The sequence below is a fragment of the Syngnathoides biaculeatus genome, chromosome 9 (genome assembly GCF_019802595.1).
Source record: "Syngnathoides biaculeatus isolate LvHL_M chromosome 9, ASM1980259v1, whole genome shotgun sequence".
Classification (NCBI taxonomy): domain Eukaryota; kingdom Metazoa; phylum Chordata; class Actinopteri; order Syngnathiformes; family Syngnathidae; genus Syngnathoides; species Syngnathoides biaculeatus.
Genome location: NC_084648.1, coordinates 30,219,385 through 30,243,334, shown reverse-complemented (window position 1 = coordinate 30,243,334; position 23,950 = coordinate 30,219,385). Strand labels below are relative to the sequence as shown.

At 40.6% G+C, this 23,950-nt stretch overlaps 1 protein-coding gene across 2 annotated transcripts in view; it reads left to right on the top strand.

Moving 5' to 3' along the window:
• Positions 1-23,692, top strand: part of LOC133505740 (probable ATP-dependent RNA helicase DDX5) — a 28,642-nt gene extending 4,950 nt beyond the window's left edge. Inside the window, exons 2-12 of one of the 2 annotated variants that reach the window (XM_061829164.1) lie at positions 3,382-3,591; positions 3,958-4,091; positions 4,336-4,401; positions 8,847-8,988; positions 13,991-14,151; positions 14,252-14,424; positions 14,489-14,599; positions 15,134-15,195; positions 18,251-18,310; positions 19,684-19,905; positions 19,990-23,692. In XM_061829164.1, coding sequence (XP_061685148.1) covers positions 3,966-4,091; positions 4,336-4,401; positions 8,847-8,988; positions 13,991-14,151; positions 14,252-14,424; positions 14,489-14,599; positions 15,134-15,195; positions 18,251-18,310; positions 19,684-19,905; positions 19,990-20,444 — 1,578 coding nt within the window. In that variant the 5' untranslated portion in view covers positions 3,382-3,591; positions 3,958-3,965 and the 3' untranslated portion in view covers positions 20,445-23,692. The remainder of the gene's footprint in view (positions 1-3,381; positions 3,592-3,957; positions 4,092-4,335; positions 4,402-8,846; positions 8,989-13,990; positions 14,152-14,251; positions 14,425-14,488; positions 14,600-15,133; positions 15,196-18,250; positions 18,311-19,683; positions 19,906-19,989) is intronic. The other variant, XM_061829162.1, reaches the window with a different exon arrangement.
• Positions 23,693-23,950: the final 258 nt, after the last annotated feature.

The following is a 23,950-nucleotide window of genomic DNA, read 5'->3' as shown; positions in this document are numbered from 1 at the left end:
ATTAGTACAACACTGTAGCCGCAAGCCGCATTGATAGGGTATAATGCGAGATCCCCAGCAAGACGACAAGGACCTATGAAGCAAAAAAAAAAAAAAAACTGCATTTATCCCTACTTCGTGGTTTTTCACTTCTCGTGTGTGGGTCTGGTACCAATTAACCTCAAAAAACTTTCTCCCCATTCCACAGTGCCAGATTTTCGGCACTTGGATTTAGCAGAGGTCCACCAAAATCACGCATGATAATCCTTGTTTTTTTCCAATGACAAAGTTGGGAAATCCTTTCACTAATTTTCGAAATTTTGAATTCAGATACAATTTTTTGCAGTTTGGACAAAGATGAAAAGGTTCTTTGATTTCAGCATCCAAAACCACGAGTTCGTAGGATTTAGACAAAATTTAAAACTATATGAATGTCATGTATTTGTCTTGTCTTCTAAGAAGTCTGAAGTAAATATCTTGGACAAATTCCCAGAATACTCTAGATCAGCTGAGACACTGAGTCTATTTGAATCAAGGCTGAAAACACCTGTTCTATAGTGCCTCTAAGTAGATTTTACTAACCATAATTGCATTTTAACTTTGTAGATTTCAGTGGTTATATCTATTTTGATACACATCTGGTTTAGTTGCGTGCTGTTTATATTACGTGTATGTATTTATCTTTCCAATATGCAGAATTGCTGCTGAAAAGATGCAAATTTCCTTAATGTGGCAATAAATTCTTGACTTTATGATGATCCATTGATCAGCTTTGTCATTCACCAGTCAATGATCCGCTCCACAAAAGACACATCACCATTGTGCCCAGTAAATTTGAATACAAAGTGAAGGTTTTTTTTCTTTTGACGTAGAACTGTACATATCTGATGGCCAATAAAGTTATTAAAAAAAGAAAAAAAGGCAGTGTGGTCAGACAAGACATCTGAGACAGACACATAATGCCCGGCAGGATCCGACTAAAAGACAAATTTGCTCTTTTATACTTGAAGAGTTTGTTTTCAAAATGAGACGTCTGTTTTTTTCATTTTGAGAAAAGGGAATTGAAGTGAAAACAATAAACTCAATTTATGTTTTTAACTATTGGGGGATGGAAAGAGATGCTAAAAAGTAACTAAACACCATACTACAAAAAAATATTGGCTTTAATATTCACCGAGTTTTTTGGATGACAAATTTCATTTTTTCTCCAAAATGAGACATATCCAAACATTCTATTCTTGGCAAAGTGAGACATATCAAAATTTCGACTTAAACCTTCAGGAGCAGCTGTATTTTTTTTAAAAAATCAGTTGCTTTTGATAGGCAATCATGAAAACTATTTGCCTTTCAACATTTCAAGCATTTTAAAATAATATTTAAGACCATGACCACCACATTTAGAGAGTTAGGTATCAGAAATAAGGGTCAGTCACCAGTCACAATTTTCACAATTAGCTCACTAATGTCAGATGTTGAAAAAGGAGATGAAAAAATAGGAATTTCTTTTAAAAAGGTGTTTTTCAGTTATTTAGAAACTGTTTGTTCAGTATGAAGTCTTTGAAAGGCTGAGTTTACATAATTGTAATTTTGTGTATCTGGATGCGATTCTGCAATCCGACATCTGCAGGCATTGTGTCACTCAGTCTCATACACACATTTCCAAAATGAAATCAGTTTCAAACTCACAAATTCACTGTTTGAAATCTGACTCATTGAGTCTGCTTTCTTTTGATTTCATTTATAGCTGTCGCTGTCGGGGGAAAGAACACTGCAGAATAGGATATAAGTCTGTAGTAATAATAACAGTATTCATAATGCTCATAGACAGAAATTGAGTCTACTCCAAGGGTGTTGATTTCCTTTTAATGTCAACTTTTCTTAAGTCATAGCCGATAACTTTCCTTATAAAAAATGGCAAAAAAAAGATTGCATAGAAATATAAAAATTTATTCATTCATTAATGATCGTTGGTGAAATATTTTGAACAACAAAATTACTTTTCAAGCATTACACAATCATAGACAAAACAGTATGTTTATTACATTCAGATACAATGGTACTTGGATGAGAACTGAAGTATTAAATTGCAATAATTTCATAAAGAATTAAAATTAAATAGGAAAAGCACCCTCACAATGGGACAGCCTCCAAGTAAACCAGCACAATCACTGATTCATTTATTCGATATTATTAAACATTGATAAACAAAATACAAGACTTAGTTCAGCTTGAAAGCAAGAAACACTGTAAAGATAAAATCGACAAAAATTCATGCCAAGGATCCAAATAAAAAAAAATGCTAAAATGTATCACATGGCAAAACAATGAAAAGGTTTGGTACTGACTACTGGATATTTTTCAGTGTAAACAAAAACAATCTACAAAGATCAAAAGTCTTTATTTTCTTTCAATTCATAAGTAGAAAAGAAACATTACTGATTCACACATCAGTAGATTCTATTAAAAATAGAATTCATGTAAAATAAAATCCAAATGTGATAAAAAAGGAAACAATAGGTCAACTTCACAAAGAGAAAAAATAGGGTCTACTACCATAGCAAGCGCTTCTTCTTTTCTGACCCCGTTTCCGCTGGGTTTCTCTTCCTTCCCAGCTTCATTCTCTCCGGTGTCTCGTACATAAAATCAAACTCGGCATTAGCATCTCTCTCAAACGTGGGCGCAGCCATTTTGGATGATGATGTGGAAGATACCGGAACTTCCCTCTAGACGAATTCTGATTGGATGCTGCTTGCTTCAGCAGCGCACGCTGATTGAATGAAATTGTCGCATTTTGCTCTAAATAAGATCTCGATATATCGCATTTTGAAATAAAACGCGATCTTCCTTGGCTGCTATAGAATGATATGTCGCACTTTCAACAAAAATCAGAGTATCCCGATAACTACCATTCGGAGCTGGATAATTTTGGCGCAAGTTTCGTAAATCTGAAAAAATGCCTATGTCGCGTTTTGAAAACAAACTCTTCACTTGCACTCTGTCAGATTACTGGATTAAAAAGTTGTACTCAGAGACCACCACATCCCTTTTTTTTTTTTTTTTTTTTTTTTAGGATCATTGGGCTTTATTTTGTAAACTCAAACGTGACCGAATATACACATTACCGTGGTGACGTCAACAAGAGTGGATCGTGCCAACTTTATTATTGGGGTTAATGTGTGCTGGTGGTCACCGGTGCTCAGGACGGGACGGGACATTTGTGTCTGAAGCGTCATGGTGGACCAACACAATGTCATACTGGTTGGTAATGTTGGGCACTGGATTTTCAATCAGTTGTGTCTAGAACGATCAAGTCAGCGTTCAGTGCTTTCAATAACTAACAACAATAAAGGTGTTCTGTACAAGTTGACAGCCTTGTGTTTTGTTGTTGTTTTCTCCCCCAAGTTTCATCTTCTGGTGTAGCTGTCAATATACTTGGATGGTCCGCCCAAGTAACACATCTGTAGGGGAAAGACTGCAGTGTGATATTATGTGTGCTCCCCTTTCTCCGATTTCAGCAAGAGGTTGAGCAGTACAGACGAAGCAAAGAAGTTACAGTCAATGGCAGAGAATGCCCCAAACCAATTATAAGGTTCCATGAAGCGGCATTTCCAAGTGAGTCTTTCTCCAGGACCATTCAGTTAACCTTTTAAGTCCAGGGTTTACATTCGCTGTCACAGATGGGTATTTGGTCTAAGAATAAATGTGTGTGTTACTCAAACTTTATGATGGAAAATACAATGTGTACGATATGCAGAGATATAGTCAAGCGAGATTCATTGTAAAATGCAATGTATTTGTTGTATGAAGAAGTTGTTGTATAGTTGCTTGTAGGGAGTTTTTTTTAATATATATATTTCCATTCAAAGATATGTACAATAGTTGTCCTATAAGGCACGAATGTACGTTTACTAAACTGGCTCTCAAAACAAGTGTTGTGTAACGTCCACTTCCATTACACCTCTCTATCCTGTTTTGCAGACTACGTCATGGATGTGATCGTCAAACAAAACTGGATCGAACCAACCCCTATTCAGGGTCAGGGGTGGCCAGTTGCTCTTAGTGGCAAAGACATGGTTGGCATTGCGCAAACCGGCTCTGGGAAAACTCTTGCTGTATGTATGAATACAAGGATTACATTTACGTAGGGTCTTCAAAGACACAGAAGGATACTTAAATAAAAGTAAAGACAAGTAGTTTTGCTAGTAACAAAGCTCTTGCTGCTTTTACAGGATTTTGATAAGGTCCTGAGAAAGTAACTTGAATTTTTTGGTGATTTAAAAAAAAAAAAAAAAAAAAAAAAGCTACCTCAGTCAGTGCTCTCACAGATGTGCTGACACACCTTTTTTTGTTCTTTAGTACCTTCTACCTGCTATTGTGCACATCCAACATCAACCCTTCCTGGAGCATGGTGATGGACCAATTGTAAGTAAAACATGGCCACAATTATTATTATTACTATATTATAATTATTAAAAAATAATTCCTTTTTTGTTGTAAAAATAGAATTTCAAAAAAATCAACATTTCTACTGACACTGATTAAAGGTATTTTACATTTTACATTAGTTAGAAACAAAAGTGATATAATACAAACATGGAGAGAAAATGCAATAACATGGGTAGGATAGAAAGAACTGAGTGGGATTCACCTGATTTGGAGGTGTGGACGTCTTTTTTTTTTAGAATGACCAATGTTGAAATCGAATGACCACGTCACAAAGATCTACCCACTACAAAAATGCAAAACATTTTTATAAGTATATATTAGGGTTCTTTATGTGTAAATGTATGTTTGTGTGCCTTCCATAACCGTATGAGCCAATATTGCACAACACAACATAATTAACTATAAAAATTTTTTGTAACTATCACGTTGAACTCGTTATCACGAGTCCAGTTGATGATCACTAAACACCATACAAATGAAAATGCACACCTGGGCTTTGTCACTCACGTCTGGGGATTCTAACTGCAGTGAGAAACACAATCTCTGATGTCCTTCCACACATCAGCCATGGCTTCACCACACCGTGTAACGATACTCCTTTACGGTCGTGGCTTTCACTGTTGAACTATATGGCGTGAAAAGCAACTGCTGTGTGGCCGCCAGTTGAGATTGTAGTTCATTCACTTTTCTCATTATCATCTTGCTTTTCAGTGGAATGTCTGTGCCGGATTTTCCATAAACACTTTGAAAATGCCGCTCCACATTTCTTTTCTTTGGTGTTACTGTGATAAAAGTCCTCCAGATTTTCCCAGGATTCCGGATTTTCAAATTTTCATGAAAATTCCTCAGAAAATTTGAGGAAAAAAAATTGCCTAAAACTAATCCAAATATTAGTTGAAAACATTAAATGAACACGCATTTGAGTTCGTTGTTTTGCTTTCACGCGCGTAGCCATGTTGAGGCACTAACACAAGTAACAGAAAGGCCCCTCCCCTCGCATTCTCATGACCTCGCCGTATCTCCGAGATTTCGAAATTTCAGCGAGAACGGAAGCCAAAAAGGGTGCACGTGTGCACACAAAAGGCAGACTAATCATTGACTTAGATAGCGCGAACTGAGCGACGGTGTGTTCAAAGTTTTACGATGGCGAAAGTGTTAGAAAAAAAGGATGAAGATCGAGCGAGGGCAATTGACAAGGATGCTGGAATCAAAAACTGTTTCAGATGGGCATGGCTTGAAAAAAGTGTAACGGTGCAGATGGGACCGAAAACGGTATTATGTCTAACCGAACACAGACAAAAAGTGGACATTCCCGGCAAAGCGCTGTGCACTCTGTGTTCCGATAGGAGCAAAAAATATCCAGGAGGAAACTCAACACCCACTGAACACTCAACAAAGATTGAAGAGTCTTCTTCTTTTCCTTTCGGCTTGTCCCGTTAGGGGTCGCCACAGCGTGTCATCTTTTTCCATCTTAGCCTATCTTCTGCATCTTCCTCTCTAACCCCAACTGCCCTCATGTCTTCCCTCACCACATCCATAAACCTTCTCTTTGGTCTTCCTCTCGCTCTTTTGCCTGGCAGCTCCATTCTCAGCACCCTTCCACCAATATACTCACTCTGTCGCCTCTGAACATGTCTAAACCATCGAAGTCTGCTCTCTCGAATCTTATCTCCAAAACATCCAACTTTGGCTGTCCCTCTAATGAACTCATTTCTAATCCTATCCAACCTGCTCACTCCGAGCGAGAACCTCAACATCTTCATTTCTGCTACCTCCAGTTCTTCTTCCTGTTGTTTCTTCAGTGCCACCGTCTCTAATCCGTAGATAATGGTCGGCCTCACCACTGTTTTGTAAACTTTGCCCTTCATCCTAGCAGAGACTCCTCTGTCACATAACACACTAGACACCTTTCTCCAGCTGTTCCAACCTGCTTAGACCCATTTCTTCACTTCCTTACCTTGTTCTGGATTGTTGACCCTAAATATTTGAAGTCGTCCACCCTCGCTATCTCTTTTCCCTGGAGCTTCACTCTTCCGCCTCCACCTCTCTCATTCACGCACATATATTCTGTTTTACTTCGGCTAATCTTCATTCCTCTCCATTCCAGTGCATGTCTCCATCTTTCTAATTGTTCCTCTGCATGCTCCCTGCTTTCACTGCATATCACAATATCATCTGCGAACATCATGGTCCAAGGGGATTCCAGTCCAACTTCATCTGTCAGCCTATCCATTACCACTGCAAACAGGAAGGGGCTCAGGGCTGATCCCTGATGCAGTCCCAGCTCCACCTTAAATTCTTCTGTCACACCTAAGGCACAACTCACCATTGTTCTGCTGCCATCATACATGTCCTGTACTATTTTAACATACTTCTCTTCCACACCAGACTTACGCGTGGAGTACCACAGTTCCTCTCTTGGTACTCTGTCATAGGCTTTCTCGAGATCCACAAAGACACAATGTCGCTCCATCTGACCTTCTCTGTACTTTTCCACTAGCATCCTCAAGGCAAATAATGCATCTGTGGTACTCTTTCTAGGCATGAAACCATACTGTTCCTCGCAGACACTTCTGTCCTGAGTCTAGCCTCCACTACTCTTTCCCATAACTTCCTTGTGTGGCTCATCAACTTTATTCCTCTATAATTCCCAAAGATCTCAACATCGCCTTTGTTCTTAAAAATGGGAACTAGAACATTTTTCCTCCATTCTTCAGGCATCTTTTCCCCCGCTAGTATTCTGTTGAATAAGTTGGTCAAAAACTCCACAGCCATCTCTCCAAATTGCTTCCATACCTCCACCGGTATGTCATCAGGACCAACTGCCTTTCCATTTTTCATCCTTTGTAGTGCCTTTCTGACTTCCACTTGACTCATCATTGCCACTTCCTCGTCCTTCACACTTGCCTCTTCAACTCTTCCTTCTCTCTCATTTTCTTCATTTATCAACTTCTCCAAGTATTCTTTCCATCCCTCTGTCTGGCCAACCTGTAGAGATCCTTTTCTCCTTCTTTCGTGTCCAACCTGGTGTACGTCTTCATATGCCTCTTGTTTAGCCTTTCCCGCCTCTACCTTTGCCCTACGTCGCATCTCGATGTACTCCTTTCGCCTCTCCTTAGTCCTCTCAGTGTCCCAAGTCTCCTTCTCCCCTTTCCTACCAGAAGACGCACGAAGTACTCTCCTCCCTGTCTCTTTGATTACCTTGGCTGTCGTAGTCAAGTCTTCCGGGAGTTTCTGCTGTCCATCGAGAGCCTGTCTCACCGCTTTCCGAAGGCCGCACAACATTCTTCCTTTCTCAACTTCCACCACATTGTTCTCTGCTCGACCTTTGTCTTCTTAATCTTCCTACACACCACCATCCTATGCTGTCGAGTTACACTCTCCACTACTTTACAGTCAGTAATCTCCTTCAGATTACATTGTCTGCACAAAATATAATCCACCTGCGTGCTTCTACCTCCGCTCTTGTAGGTCACTATATGTTCCTCCCTCCTCTGGAAATAAGTGTTCACTTCAGCCATCTCCATCCTTATTGCAAAGTCCACCACCATCTGTCCCTCAAAGTTCCTTTCCTGGATGCCGTACTTACCCATCACTTCTTCATCGCCCCCGTTTCCTTTACCAATATGTCCATTACAATCTGCACCAATCACAACTCTCTCGGTGTCTGGGATGCTCATAACTACTTCGTCTAGTTCCTTCCAGAATTTCTCTTTCAACTCTAGGTCACATCCTACCTGTGGGGCATAGCCGCTAACCACATTATACAGAACACCCTCAATTTCTTATTTTAGTCTCATCACTCGATCTGATACTCTCTTCACCTCCAATACATTCTTAGCCAGCTATTCCTTTAAAATAACCCCTACTCCATTTCTCTTACTATCTACTCCTAAACTTCTAGCCTTACTACCTTTCCACCTGCTCTCTTGGATGCACAGAATATCAACCTTTCTCCTAATCATCATGTCAACCAACTCCTGGGCTTTTCCTGTCATAGTCCCAAAATTCAAAGTCCCTACACTCAGTTGTAGGATCTGTGCATTCCTCTTTTTCTTCTGACGACGGATCCGGTTTCCTCCTCTTCTTGTCTTCGACCCACAGTAGCTGAATCTTTAACAAAGATTAAAGAGTAACAACTTTTAATAAAAAATGTATCTGTATCTGTATGTATGTAATCTGTATGTACTGTGATGCTAAATTGCAGGGACTCATTCCTCATTGCATAGTCAAGTCTTCTCGCATTTTAAGCAGTTTCGTGCTCGAAATGCTCGAAGACTGCATCTTGCACAACTGACTTTTATAGGGAATAGTTTCCATTAATTGAATAAGTCTTGTTCTTGTTTGTTTGTTCGTCCTCCCCTATTTTTGTTCAATTCTTGAATGCACATTTTAAAACAAATTCCTGCTTTTTTTTCCAGTGCTTGGTATTGGCACCTACACGTGAGTTGGCCCAGCAGGTGCAACAGGTCGCTGCTGAATACGGCAGGGCCTCTCATCTCAAAACCACCTGCATCTATGGGGGTGCACCCAAAGGACCCCAAATTAGGGATCTCGAGAGGGGTATGTTACTTTGAACTGTTTTTTTTTTTTCTATGACAAGGGTTTGCAAACATTTTTGGATGCCTTACAAGGGAGAATTTTTTCAGAACTCGCTTACAATACCAACACTAATATAACAGCTACACTGTGTCTCCTTTAAAACTTTAGGAATACAATACAGTCAAGAAAATAAGTATTTGAACACCCTACTATATTGAAAGTTTGCTCACTTAGAAATCATGGAGGGGTCTGAAATTTTCAGCGTAGGTGCATGTCCACTGTGAGAGAGATAATCTAAAAAGAAAAATATGGAAATCAGAATGTATCATTTTTTTAAATTATTTTTTTGTGTGATATAGCTGCAAATAAGTATTTGAACACCTGTGTATCAGCTAGAATTCTAACCCTCAAAGACCTGTTAATCCGCCTTTAAAAGTCCACCTCCACTCCATGTGTTATCCTGAATCAGAGGCACTTGTGTGAGGTTAGCTGTATAAAGACATCTGTCCACCCCATACAATCAGTAAGACTCAAACTTGTAACATGGCCAAGAACAAAAAGTTGTCCAAAGACACGAGAGACAAAATTGTACAACTCTACACAGCTGGAAAGGGCTGCGGAGAAATTGCCAAGCAGCTTGGTGGAAAAAAAAAAAGTACACTGTTGGAGCAATCATTAGAAAATGGAAGAAGCTAAACATGACGGTCAATCTCAATCGGAGTGCAGCCCCATGTAAGATAACACCTCGTGGGGTCTCAATGATCCATAGAAAGGTGAGGAATCAGCCCAGAACTACACGACGGGACATGGTCAGTGACCTGAAAAGAGCTGGGACCACCGTTTCCAAGGTGACACTCAGACGTCATGGTTTTAAATCATGCATGGCACAGAAGGTTCCCGTGCTTAAACCAACACATGTCAAGGCCCATCTTAAGTTTGCCAATGACCATTTGGATGACACAGAGGAGTCATGGGAGAAACTTTTATGGTCAGATGAGACCAAAATGGAACTTTTTGGTCGTAATTCCACTCACCGTGTTTGGAGGAAGACGAATAAGGAGTTCCATCCGAAGAACACCATCACTGCTGTGAAGCATGGGGTGGTAGCATCATGCTTTGGGGGTGTTTTTCTGCACATGGGACAGGACGACTGCACTGTATCAAGGAGATGATGACCGCGGTCATCTATTGTGCGATTTTGGGGAACAGCCTCTTTCCCTAAGTCAGAGCATTGAAGATGGGTCGTGGCTGGGTCTTTCAACATGACAATGACCCAAAGCACACAGCTAGGAAAGCCAAGGAGTTGCTCTGTAAGAAGCATATCAAGGTTCTGGGGTGGCCTAGCCAGTCTCCAGACCTAAACCCAAAAGAATAACTGGTGGGAGCTGAAACTCCATGTTTCTTAGCGATAGCCCAGAAACCTGTCTGATCTAGAGATCTGTGTGGAGGAGTGGGCCAAAATCCCTCCTGTAGTGTGCAAACCTGGTGATCAACTACAGGAAACGTTTAACCGCTGTAATTGCAAACAAAGGCTACTGTACCAAATAATAATGTTGGTTTTCTCAGGAGTTCAAATACTTATTTGCAGCTGTATTACACTAATAAAAAATAATACATTGTGATTTCTGGATTTTTTTTTTTTTTTAAATTATCTCTCTCACAGTGGACATGCACCCACGATGAAAATTTCAGACCCCTCCATGATTTCTAAGTAGAAAAACTTGCAATATAGCAGGGTGTTCAAATACATATTTTTTTCAGTGTATTTTCTCCACTCTAAGTTGCGCTTAACAGGCTTTTGTTTTCTCAAAAATTGACGGCTTTTCATCTAGTGTGCCTTGTGTGTGTATTGAGTTCCAAAATCTGTAAAAATGTTGGTGTCCGACTAGTAAGCACTCTGCTTGAATGGCTGTTTGACCGTTTTCCGCTGACACAGACGTAATATGGGCACTACGGACGCTGGCAGCGATAAACCTATCAGACAACATTACATAAAACAGACACTACCTATGCTGGCAGCGATAAACCAATCAGAAAACATTATGTAATACGTACACGATGTATGGTGCAAACTATAAACCAACCAGAAAACATTACATATGTGCAGTACGTTTAGTTACCTCCTTCACGCCTCAGGTAGGTATACTACCACCACCACAACATTTGTTCGTCTAAAGACCCCACAAAATGGCATCAGTGAAAAGACATCCTTACGAGGCACAAGTCAAACTACAGGCTATTAGTTACGTGGTTGTACATTGTAGTAGAGCAGCCGCTAACTTTGAATTCAAGATCTCTATGGTTCCGTATTCTCTATGTTAAGCTATTCTATTTTCCGGAAGTGGAGGGGTAAAAAAAATGAACTGCGCTCAGTTTAGAAGACGAAACAGAGTTTCCAGGGGAGAAAAGTGAGGTGGTTACAGTTTGAAGACCTACTTAAACAATGGATTATTCAACAAAGAACAGCCAGGAGAAAGCCTCTACCATCAACATTCAACTGATGAATAATGATAGCACAAGACATGAAGATCGAACACTTTCAAAGAGGTCAGTCTTGGTGCTTTCATTTTATGAAAAGGCATCTCTCCATCCACCCAAAGACTACCATGGTGCAGCATCTGGCTGCAGATTACAAAAAAAAAAGATTAAAAAACTGTATTGTTAAATAGTTGAATTAAACTGTTTTACATCCATTACTTTTTTTTTTATACCTTATAATTGAAACTGCGCTTTACAATCCAATCCACTTTATGGTGCAGAAAATACGGTAATTGATTTTTGAAACTTTGAAACCCAAAATATTCAAATTTTCTTGGTTTACCAAAACTTGACGTGAGCGTATTTATAGCCCCCTCCAAAAGTGTTGGAACTGCAAGGCCAATCACTTTGTTTTTGTTGTATACTGAAAACATGAGTTTCAGATCAAAAGGTGAATGAGATGACAGTTCAAAATTCCACCTTTTATTTCATGGGTTTCTTCCTTCAATCTCCTCTCCAGGAGGTAAAATGCATATTCTATTGGGTTAGGATTTGCTGAATGACCTGACAGTCTAAGTTCTTTCACTTTTTCCCCCAATGAAGTCCTTTTTGTTGGTAGTGTGTTTTGGGTCATTATCTTGTTGTCTAATGAACCTTCTCCCAATCAGTTTGGATAATTTTTTCTGGAAATTGCCAGACAAAATGCTTTTTAGATTTCGGAATGCATTATAATGTTCCTATCATGAGTACATCATCGATAAAGACGAGTGAAGCAGTTCCAGAAGCTGCTATGAAGGCCTGAGCCATGACATTACCTCCACCACGGTGCACAGATGACCTTGTGTTTCGTGAATCTTAAATGGACCCATCTGTTTTTTCACCACACGACAAGATTTGGTGTATTTGGCTTTTTGTAACTCCCGCATTGAAAATCCTCTCAAGGGATTTGTTTTGGAGAAGAAGCAGGAAGTGACGTTATTTGCAGAAGCCCACTCAGGTGGCTTTGTGTATTTATAGCAGTTTTACCTGCGGGAAGGTAGCTCTTTGTTCCTTCGTGTTTGTCAAAATGCCGCCTCGTGTTGCTGGATATTGCTCAAACACTCAGGAGGGTGGATTCACTCTTCACACTTTTCCAAAAGACCTGGTTCGTCGTGAAAAATGGATTGCATAGGTGCAAAGGACGAGAGCTTCGTGGGTTCCAAATGACAGGTAAGTGTGTATGGAGCTATTGTAAAAAAAAATAATGGCCAACCTGTTCTATGTCTTTTGCTCAGTACATCAGTTTCTTTTTTAGGGCATACCAAAATGTTGTATTGCTATGCTCAGTGTTTGTGACCTAGCTCTGATGGATTTTGCCTCTACTCTTAGTTTCAAAATTGTTTGCTTTTCTCCCAGAGACAGCTCTCTGGTCTTTCTGTGCTTAATAGCTAATGCAGTTGTCACATGTGAAACCCAAAACCAAAAATAAGCACTATGAAATGTTTCAGGAATATTCTAAAAGGCAACACCTGAGCAGCTAAAAACACCTTTCAGTCACGTTCCAATACTTTGCTCACTTGAGAAGGAAGGGGGTTAAAACCAAAGCTCTGTCCTGAGTTGTTTAGTAATACAATTGTTTCTCCTATTTCTGTTGGATCTAGTACATTGATGGCCTTATTTAACAGTATTTTTGCTTTCAATAATAGAATTACAATTTGTCATTAATGCATATTTTGTCCCTCCATGGAGTTTGTCACACTGATTTTCATTTTTATTCTTTCTCAAACAATTTGTCAATGTTTAATTATTTGCAGTATACATTCAACAAAATGAGACAGATCAGTTGATAAATAACACACAATAAATAAATAACACGCCGTGGGTCACGAGTACAAATTTCATTAAATAGTGAAGACACTGAAATGAAAGCACAACATTTAAAACTTTGATTATTGACCACTATCAAAACCAAGTCATTGATAACCATTTACACCCCCGCGCTGCTCCCCAATATGTCTGGATTGTGGCAGTGGGAACTTCAAATGTCGAAGGTGGAATTGACCCAATAGCTGTTTAAGCCATTGGTGGATGCTCAGAGTAACAATTCCACAGGGTACATAGGGAGAAAAAAAATAAAAGAATGAACATATTTTTTTTCCTGCCACATCTGGAAGTTATCCCAACCATATACTCCAGGAATAATATCAATAAACTAATAATGCACTAAAATCAGTAAAAATCCCAAACGGCTGCTTATTACACTCAAGTAATGAGTTAGACATGTTGACATGCAGCGTATTGACCAAGACCAAAAGCATATGATGCCTTGGAATGAGAAACCGCATCTGCGGCAACTGTTAATATAGCAGCTGAGGCAGCTACCCCAACACAATCTGTAGTGATGTAGGAGCTGCTTTAACCTCATGGTGCTCCTACCAAATGCGTTTACCCGAACTGATTTTTTTGAGTCTAGGTAAAAACTATTGACCATTTTATTTATCAATCGAAAAATTTATAATCATGACATACCTGTGGGTAAATAATGTTAATTGTGGTTTCGTTCAAGGAGTTGAGATTTGTATCGCTACCCCGGGTCGTCTCATTGACTTTCTGGAGTGTGGCAAAACAAATTTGCGACGTTGCACCTACCTGGTGCTTGATGAGGCCGACCGCATGCTCGACATGGGATTTGAACCACAAATCCGCAAGATTGTGGACCAAATACGGGTGAGATATTTCTTTGAACTGTGAATTTTGATGGTGTTAAGAAATGAGAATTACTGTAAGGTTATATAAACTGAGCCACTGTTGCCCATCTCTTTACCAGCCAGACCGTCAGACTCTGATGTGGAGCGCCACTTGGCCCAAAGAAGTTCGGCAGCTTGCGGAGGACTTCCTGAAAGACTATGTACAGATCAACATTGGAGCGCTTCAGCTTAGCGCTAACCATAATATCTTGCAGATTGTTGATGTTTGCAATGACATAGAGAAGGAGGACAAGTAAGACATTTTGGAGAGGAAAGTTAATAAATATTAGTATAAAACAATGTTATTTTATTCACAGACTGATTCGATTGCTTGAGGAGATAATGAGTGAAAAAGAGAACAAGACAATTATTTTTGTAGAGACAAAAAGGCGGTGTGATGAGATCACCAGGAGAATGAGAAGGGATGGGTAAGGACACCTAATGTCTTTGTATTTCCATAAGATTGAATTTCAGTCATCTGTGATTTCAAATAGTTCATGACCAGTCCTTTCGTGTGGTGTGTTCAACCTTCATTTGGCCGAGGAGCTTATTTTACATTAGAAAAAGATCACTGCACACCACCAAACAAAAATTATACAAAAAGATAAAAGTTGCACGGAATATGATGATCTCACCTCAATTTACTTATGAATGTACTTCGTGTGAAACTCTTGCCTGTTTAGTTGAACACGGGTTTTATTCAGTTGCATACACAGGTTAACTGCACCTTCTGTTATATTGTGGAAGAGCAGTTAATTGTTCTGGCTTTTCATTATGTCACTGATATGGATGAATAAAGTAGTATATATTTAAATTGGACCAATTAAGTGAAAATCTATAGCAACCCGTGGAACAACTCGTGCCGATGCAATGAATGGAAGTCATTGCTGTAATGTTTTTAGTCAATCAACATTTATTAAACCCAGGTTGGCTTTATGTCATGCTGAGCCTGTCGCACACAGGTGGCCAGCGATGGGAATACATGGAGACAAGAGCCAGCAGGAGAGGGACTGGGTCCTTAATGGTGAGAATGAAATAATGGGAAAGTAATTCCCCTTTTCCATTGCATGGTACCTATTCTGCAGAACAAGGCTCTGTTTACTATTGAATTCTTCTGTATTAGCAAAAGCAGATACTCTGATGGTCATTCATTGGTCACACAAATTCATCATTAGATTAAAACCTGTTGGTCTTAAGCTCAATTCATTACAGTATTATTATACTGCACTCCAGTTTGCTGCAGTTTCTAGTGCTCTTGCTACGCTCAGTCTCCACAAATAAAATAAATCTTCCTTCCTGTGGTCAAATCCACATACAGAGATATCCTGTTCTCCATTATTGTTTGTTTGCCTGTTTCTATCAGTGTTTTTTGCGGTTTCCAACAGTATGCACTATGGATGGCAAGGTTCTTGAAAACCATCAAAACGTTTAAATTAGACTGTTTTGGTTAGGTATGTTCTGTACGGTTCATAACAGGCGTGAGTGTTAACGTCGCAGCGCGAAAGCCAGTTTGCTGAGATGGCGGCACAAACACATCTATGTCATGCCCTGCAGCAATGCTCCAGCGATTCATATTACACTGGGCCCTCCCTCCATCCATACGCACGCTGACTTCTGGTTCCTCGGCTATGCCACCAAGTTACGTGGCGTCCTGTCCCCATTCGTATATGTTTGCTTGACAACCCTCCTTCCCCCAACAACGCAGGCAACTCATGCAACAAGTTTATCCAGGAAGTACCATAGAAGTGGTATTGTTATGTTCATGAATGACTGAGGTGTTTGACAGAAACTTTACTTCCTCCAAGGATCCGCGATGCTAGGAAGTCACGAATTAGTCTTTAAAAAGGATGAGACATAAAAACCAAGTATTGTAATTCTGACAGTTTACCTGATTTGGATGTAAATACCCTTAAAAGTTGTATGTCTGGAGCAAGCACATCCTTGTTTTTTTTCATTGCAAATGTATTATAATATTTAGAGCCTCAATGATGACATTTTTTTTTCACATCCTGAAATTTATGGCACTGACTGGAAGCATATATGAATGCTTCTAATAATGTTGAAGTTTATATCGAGTGAACTTACATGCATAAGCCAAGCTCATTGTATGTGCTCCTTACTAATCATTGCCACTTCCTGGTCCTTCACACTTGCCTCTTCAACTCTCCCTTCTCTCTCATTTTCTTCATTCATCAACTTCTCCAAGTATTCTTTCTATCTATTTAGCACACTACTGGCACCAGTCAACACATTTCCATCTTTATCCTTAATCACTCTTACCTGCTGCACATCCTTCCCATCTCTATCCCTCTGTGGCCAACCTGTAGAGATCCTTTTCTCCTTCTTTCGTGTCCAACCTAGTGTACATGTCTTCATATGCCTCTTGTTTAGCCTTTGCCACCTCTACCTTTGCCTTACGTTGCATCTCGATGTACTCCCTTCGCCTCTCCTCGGTCCTCTCAGTGTCCCACTTCTTTGCTAATCTCGTTCCTTCTATGACTCCCTGTATTTTGGAGTTCCAGCACCAAGTCTCCTTCTCCCCTTTCCTCCCAGAAGACACAGCAAGTACTCTCCTGCCTGTCTCTCTGATTACCTTGGCTGTCGTAGTCCAGTCTTCCGGGAGCTTCGGTTGTCCATCGAGAGCCTGTCTCACCTCTTTCCGAAAGGCCACACAATATTCTTCCTTTCTCAGCTTCCACCACATGGTTCTCTGCTCTACCTTTGTCTTCTTAATCTTCCTACCCACCACCAGAGTCATCCTACACACTACCATCCTATGCTGTCGAGCTACACTCTCCCCTACCACTACTTTGCAGTCAGTAACCTCCTTTAGATTACATCGTCTGCACAAAATATAATCCACCTGCGTGCTTCTACCTCCGCTCTTGTAGGTCACTATATGTTCCTCCCTCTTCTGGAAATAAGTGTGCAAAGTCCACCACCATCTGTCCCTCAAAGTTCCTTTCCTGGATGCCGTATTTAAGCATCACTTCTTCATCACCCCTGTTTCCTTTACCAGTATGTCCATTACAATCTGCACCAATCACAACTCTCTCGCTGTCTGGGATGCTCAGAACTACTTCATCTAGTTCCTTCCAGATTTTCTCTTTCAACTCTAGGTCGCATCCTACCTGTGGGGCATAGCCGCTAACCACATTATACAGAACACCCTCAATTTCAAATTTTAGTCTCATCACTCGATCTGATACTCTTTTCACCTCCAAGACATTCTTAGCCAGCTCCTCCTTTAAAATAACCCCTACTCCATTTCTCTTCCCATCGACTCCGTGGTAGAATAATTTAAACGCTGCTCCTAAACTTCTAGCCTTACTACCTTTCCACCCACTCTCTTGGATGCACAGTATATCAACCTTTCTCCTAATCATCATGTCAACCAACTCCTGAGCTTTTCCTGTCATAGTCCCAACATTCAATGTCCCTATACTCAGTTGTAGGCTCTGTGCATTCCTCTTTTTCTTCTGACGACTGATCCGGTTTCCTCCGCTTCTTTGTCTTCGACCCACAGTAGCTGAATTTCCACTGACACCCTGCAGGTTAGCAGTGCCGGGGGCGGGCGTTGTTAACCCGGGCCACGACCGATCCAAAAATCTAAACTGTATGAATACTAAAATTTCATCTGTTTTAATCAAAAATGCATTCTGAAATCTGGGCTTTCTGAAAACAGCTGATATTTTGAAGGCAACTGGCTTTATTGTAACTTTTGCCATGTAGTGTAAGAGCATTTGTTCTATCAGTCACTAAACACCACTGTCATAGATAGATGAACATATCCATATTCTATTCAAATGTAAAAAGTGGTTAGGAAAAATTCAGGTTAGAAAACGACTTCCGGAAAGGATTAATTTAGTTTGTAGAGTTATCGCTTTATATATAAAATATGCATAAATTATATATTTTCAAGAGTCATCATATACTAAACCAGAAACCAAAATATGAGCCATCCTGTTCCACCCCAAATCTGCCCCAAACTCAGCCAAGTCGAGTCAAGACAGTTCTATGCAGTGGAAAAGAAACAACCTTGTGATTCTCATGTTTAATTGCATTCTGTCTCTCTCTAGAGTTCAGATACGGCAAAGCACCAATCCTCATCGCCACAGATGTGGCCTCCCGAGGCTTAGGTCAGTTTGCCATTAAGTGGCAACATTTCCTGTGCTAGATATAATTTAAAGAAAGTGTTTTTGCTTTCTTTAACTTCTCTATGCATTTTCTGAGTTTTTCTCACCTTAAGGTGGAGTCTTTGTGGCAGGCACTAGGCATGACAGTCCCAGGCCTGGAGAGGGAGAAGGATGACATATTGGAAGTGCTCAACTGGCATGCCACCCAGTGGGCCTAGAGAGGTGAAAGCTCTTGTGTGCCAGTGATTTTTTTGAAAAGGCTCTGTGGCTAAGCCTTTGTCTCCAACATGTTGAAATACACACGCCTGTTCTCTGTTCGTGGATTTCACCCGACAACTGCCATCCAGCTGTTTCTGACTCAATCGTAACCGCATACAAAAAAAATGCTTGCTGCATGCTGTTGTGTCAGAGAGCGCTGCACAGTATTGCAGGTCCGCTTAAAATTAAGAAAAAATTGTTACCTTTCGGAGCTTGTATCAGCCTAGCTTGGGTGCTTCTAAAAGCTTTGGTTATCTCCTGTTCCCGTCAAAGCGCTGGATTCCTTGAAATGGAGTGAGCAGTTTGAGAACTTGTATTCATCTCTGAAAATTGATGATATACCTGGCACATGTGCTTAGGGGTTAGTGAGGAGAAAGAGTGAGAAACAGCTCAAACCAAAGTTCCTCCCTCGCCTGTAATTTTATAGTCATGTCGAGACCTGCCAACGAGAAGACATTTTCTCAAGTGAACACTTTGGCTTCTTGCGACATCTTGCCTTGATGACACTGAGGGATGGGGAAATAGTTTTTTGCAGAGGGGGTCCGACAAGGCTCCATGTTTTAAAGAGGCCCCCGTCAATTGAACAGCTGATCTATTTGGTCTTGGCAAGACGTGCAGTGTGGCTTCTTTTGAGGGTGTACTGGGAAAAACGACCTGCAAAAATCTTACCACATGAATGGTCCAATATTGGCATATGAGGAGGCCCCAGTGCATATCCTGGCCCAACTGCGTAGAAGCTCCTGGATGTCACTTGACAACATGTGGGGGATTTGGCTGCATTGGGAAAGGACTAGTGAATGCATACTCCTTATATGGTAAGCTTTAAATCATTTGTATTCTCCCTTGGTAGCAAACGGGAGGGTGAATGTCTTTTTTGGATCATTTAGACGATGGTAAGCAATTGGAGTGTGCATCGTTTCTCTCTTCCCACAGTAGTATTCCCATGGAATAGATGACAAATGTTGCTGCTTTAACCCATTTCCTCCACAGCTTAACCACGACCTTCCTCCTCAGCCTTCACAGTTGCTAACTGTTTACTTTGGTTTGGCTGTTGTGGTGTGCAAAAATCCCTGTGTGGCCTCCATGTTTCGTTTTGCCACACTGCAACACTTTCACAGATGTGGAGGATGTGAAATTTGTCATCAATTATGACTACCCTAACTCCTCTGAGGACTATATCCACCGCATTGGACGCACAGCCCGGAGTCAAAAAACGGGCACTGCCTACACCTTCTTCACCCCCAACAACATGAAACAGGCTAGTGACCTGATCTCTGTGTTGCGTGAAGCCAACCAGGCCATTAACCCTAAGCTTATCCAGATGGCAGAGGACAGAGGAGGTACAAGAATCAATTTATTTTAATGGTGATAATTGAATTAAATTTGACACACTCACTCCTCCACATACTTTTCTTTTTCTTCAGGTCGTGGAAGGGGGGGACGAGGTGGCTACAAAGATGACCGTCGAGATAGGTATTCTGGAGGTGGGCGGCGTGAGAACTTTGGTGGTGGCGGCTACAGGGACAGGGAAAACGATAGAGGGTTTGGAAATGGGCCGAAGGGTGGTTTTGGAGGAAAGATGCAAAATGGGGGCACCTATGGAGGCAACGGTGCTAATTCTAGTGGTAGTTATGGCAACAATTATAGCAACAGCAATGGCCCAGGAAACTTTGGTCCTCCATCCAATCAGGTGGGAGCTTTCGGGAACCAAAAGTTCCAGGGCCCCTCTCAATTTGGGGGCATGCAGAGGCCTGTCCAGAATGGCATGAACCACCCGTTTCCATACACCCCTCAGCCACCACCACCGCCACAGACTCAACAGCCACCACCCCCACGTCCAATGGTACCCTACCCAATGCCACCACACTTTTCACAGTAATCGCCATACAATCTATTGAACGCACTTGTTTTTGTTTGATCGACGAGTGATTCTTTAAATATATTTGTTATAAATATTATATGTTTAACTCTGTTTTTGCTTGCAGCAGGTTTTGCGATTAATTACGTATTACCAGTGCGTCTACTACAGACTACATTTCCTTAGTTTTTGTGTTACATTCCTTAGTTATTTAACTAGGTGATGCATTATGAGTTTGTGCTATAAATTTGTTAGTGATGTGGTGATCAATATTTAAATGGTGGATATGTCCCTGTTTTTAAATAAAATAAGAAAAGGGGAGTCATGGCTATTTTTGGGGGGTTGAATTGAGGGAAAATACATTGAATGTGATTCCTCTAGGGCAGTGGTCCCAAACCAGTGAAGATAATAAATATTAGAACACCCTGCTATATTGAGAGTTCTCCCGCTTACAAATCATGGAGGGGTCTGAAATTTCCATCGTAGGTGCATTTCCATTATGCGAGAAATCATCTAAAAGAAAAATCCAGAAATCACAATGTATGATTTTTTTTTTTAACAATTTATTTATGTGATACAGCAGCAAATAAGTATTTGAACACCTGAGAAAACCAATGTTAATATTTAATACATTAGCCTTCTTGCAATTACAGAGGTCAAACGTTTCCTGTAGTTGTTCACCAGGTTTGCACACATTACAGGAGGGATTTTAGCCCACTCCTCCACACAGATCTTCTCTAGATCAGCCAGGTTTTTGGGCTGTCGCTGCGAAACATGGAGCTACAGTTCCCTCCAAAGATTTTTTTATTGGGTTTGGGTCTGGAGATTGGGTAGGGTACACCAGAACCTTGATATGCTTCTGAACGGAGCCACTCCTGGGTTTTCCTGGCTGTGTGCTTCGGGTCATTGTCATGTTGAAAGACCCACCACTCCTCCACACAGATCTTCTCTAGATCAGCCAGGTTTTTGGGCTGTCGCTGCGAAACATGGAGCTACAGTTCCCTCCAAAGATTTTCTATTGGGTTTGGGTCTGGAGATTGGGTAGGGTACACCAGAACCTTGATATGCTTCTGAACGGAGCCACTCCTGGGTTTTCCTGGCTGTGTGCTTCGGGTCATTGTCATGTTGAAAGACCCAGCCACGACTCATCTTCAATGCTCTGACTGAGGGAAAGAGGCTGTTCCCCAAAATTTCACAATAGATGGCCGCGGTCATCATCTCCTTAATAAAGTGCAGTCGTCCTGTCCCATGTGTAGAAAAACACACCCAAAGCATGATGCTACCACCCTCATGCTTCACAGTAGAGATGGTGTTCTTGGGATGGAACTCCTCATTCGTCTTCCTCCAAACAGTGGAATTACGACCAAAAAGTTCCATTTTGGTCTCATCTGATACAAAACTTTTTCCCATGACTCCTCTGTATCATCCAAATGGTTATTGGCAAACTTAAGACAGACCTTGACTTGTGCTGGTTTAAGCAGGTGAACCTTCTATACCATGCATGATTTCAAACCATGACCTCTTAGTGTATTACCAACAGTCACCTTGGAAACGGTGGTCCCAGCTTTTTTCAGGTCATTGACCAAGTCCTGTCTTCTAATTCCTCACCTCTCTAAGGATCACTGAGACCCCACGAGGTGATACCTTGTGTATAGAGGCCCCATTGCTCAGTAGTTACAGAGTATTGGTTTGGGAAACCAGGGGTCGTGAGTTCGTATCTCACTGGGGCCTCTACTCCCCAAGAGGGGTTGAGTCAGGAAGGGCATCCGGTGTTAAAATTTGTGCCAAATACACGACAAAAATAAATTTACACGATCGTCTTAAAAATGAATGTCAATTGCATGGTTGAAGCACGTTTCTATAGCTTTTGATGTTTTGGGAACACTTAGCGGTGATTCTTTGAAAAATTTGCACATCAGAGACACGAACAAAGAATGCCTGACAGAATTTGATTTCAACAATATAAAAGATAAAGGACTGGAAATTTAACCAGTCTATTTGACACAGCTTTCTTCTTTGGGCCCATAATATCAAAAGAAGGGCAAAAAATTTGAAGATATTCCCGGCGCACAAACACAGACAAGTGCTATGCACTTAAGATAGACAAAGTACTCTACTGGTGCAACAGCAGCTATTTTTTGGAGTGTAATAGCATTGCAGACGCCGAGGATCCCGTAAGAGATGCCAGGAACCATGGACTAATCCCCCAAACATTTACCTGCACTGCATTTACATGCAAAGAGAATTTCTGTTAGTAAACACCCAGACTCTTTATCTTTAAAAACCAAAGACCAAGTCCGAGACCTCTGTGTTCTGATTTGATTCCGACCTGATTTTCAACAATCATGAAATCAATCACAAAAACTGCCTTCTACTATCTGAAGAACGTATCTAGAGAGAACTCTTGTATGTGTCAAACAGAACAGGAAAAGCTCATCCATCCTTTTATCTCAAGTAGACTTGACTACTGTAATGGTCTTCTGACTGGATTCCCCAAAAAGAGCATTAAACAGCTGCAACTCATTCAGAATGCTGGAGCTTGCATTCTGACCAAAACAAAGCAGTCAGAGCATATTACTCTAATCCTAACGTCCTTGCACTGGCTTCCAGTCATCTTTAGAATAGATTTTAAAGTTCTGCTACTGGTCTATAAATCACAAAATGATTTAGGTCCTGAAAGAAAGGCTTACGGAATACAAACCCAGTAGAGCTCTGGGATCGACTGACTCAGGTCAAATAGTGGAGCGGAGAATCCAAAGCAAACATGGTGAAGCAGCATTTAGCAATTATAGTGCACACAAATGGAATAAGTTGCCACCAGAAGTGAAGACACCCCCAAGTGTGAATGTTTTTCAATCGAGGTTAAAAACTTGTTTTTTTCTCATGCTTTTTAGAATATATCCAGTTTTTGATCATATTACTTGCACTGTATGCAGTTTTTATTGTATATTTTTTAATATTGTGTGTGTCATTTTTATTGTTTTTATCCTATTTTAAATGTTTTATCTCTGTTTTCAAATGCCTTTAATCATGTAAAGCACATTGAGTTACCTTGTGTATGAAATGCACTATACAAATAATTTTGCTTTGCTTTGCTTTCCTTTGCACTGATGAAAACAATGTCCTTTTGAATTTACCATAATTTGATCATGTACATAGGCTGACCTGATTAAATTGTTAAAATAACATTTATCCCTCCCCTCACGTCAGTTTAGCACATTTTAATCATCTGCAATTGATGTACACTTTCAAATTCAGTAACTTCAGAGGACTATGTGTGTGTCCCTTCCAGTGTATTAAAGTGATAAATTGATTAATCAAAAAGGATTTGGATATCCTATTTGGCCAGGCAATCCATTGACCATGTTTGCGAAGATGACATTTTAATCTGCAGTGAGGTGGAGGATTTTAGGGTTAATGCCCTGGTTGGCTTCATGCTAGTGGAAAAATGCACTGGAAAGGAGAGGAATGAAGTTGAACTGAATTAAGTCTATATAAAGTAGCTGGAATGCTTGGGTTGCAATCAC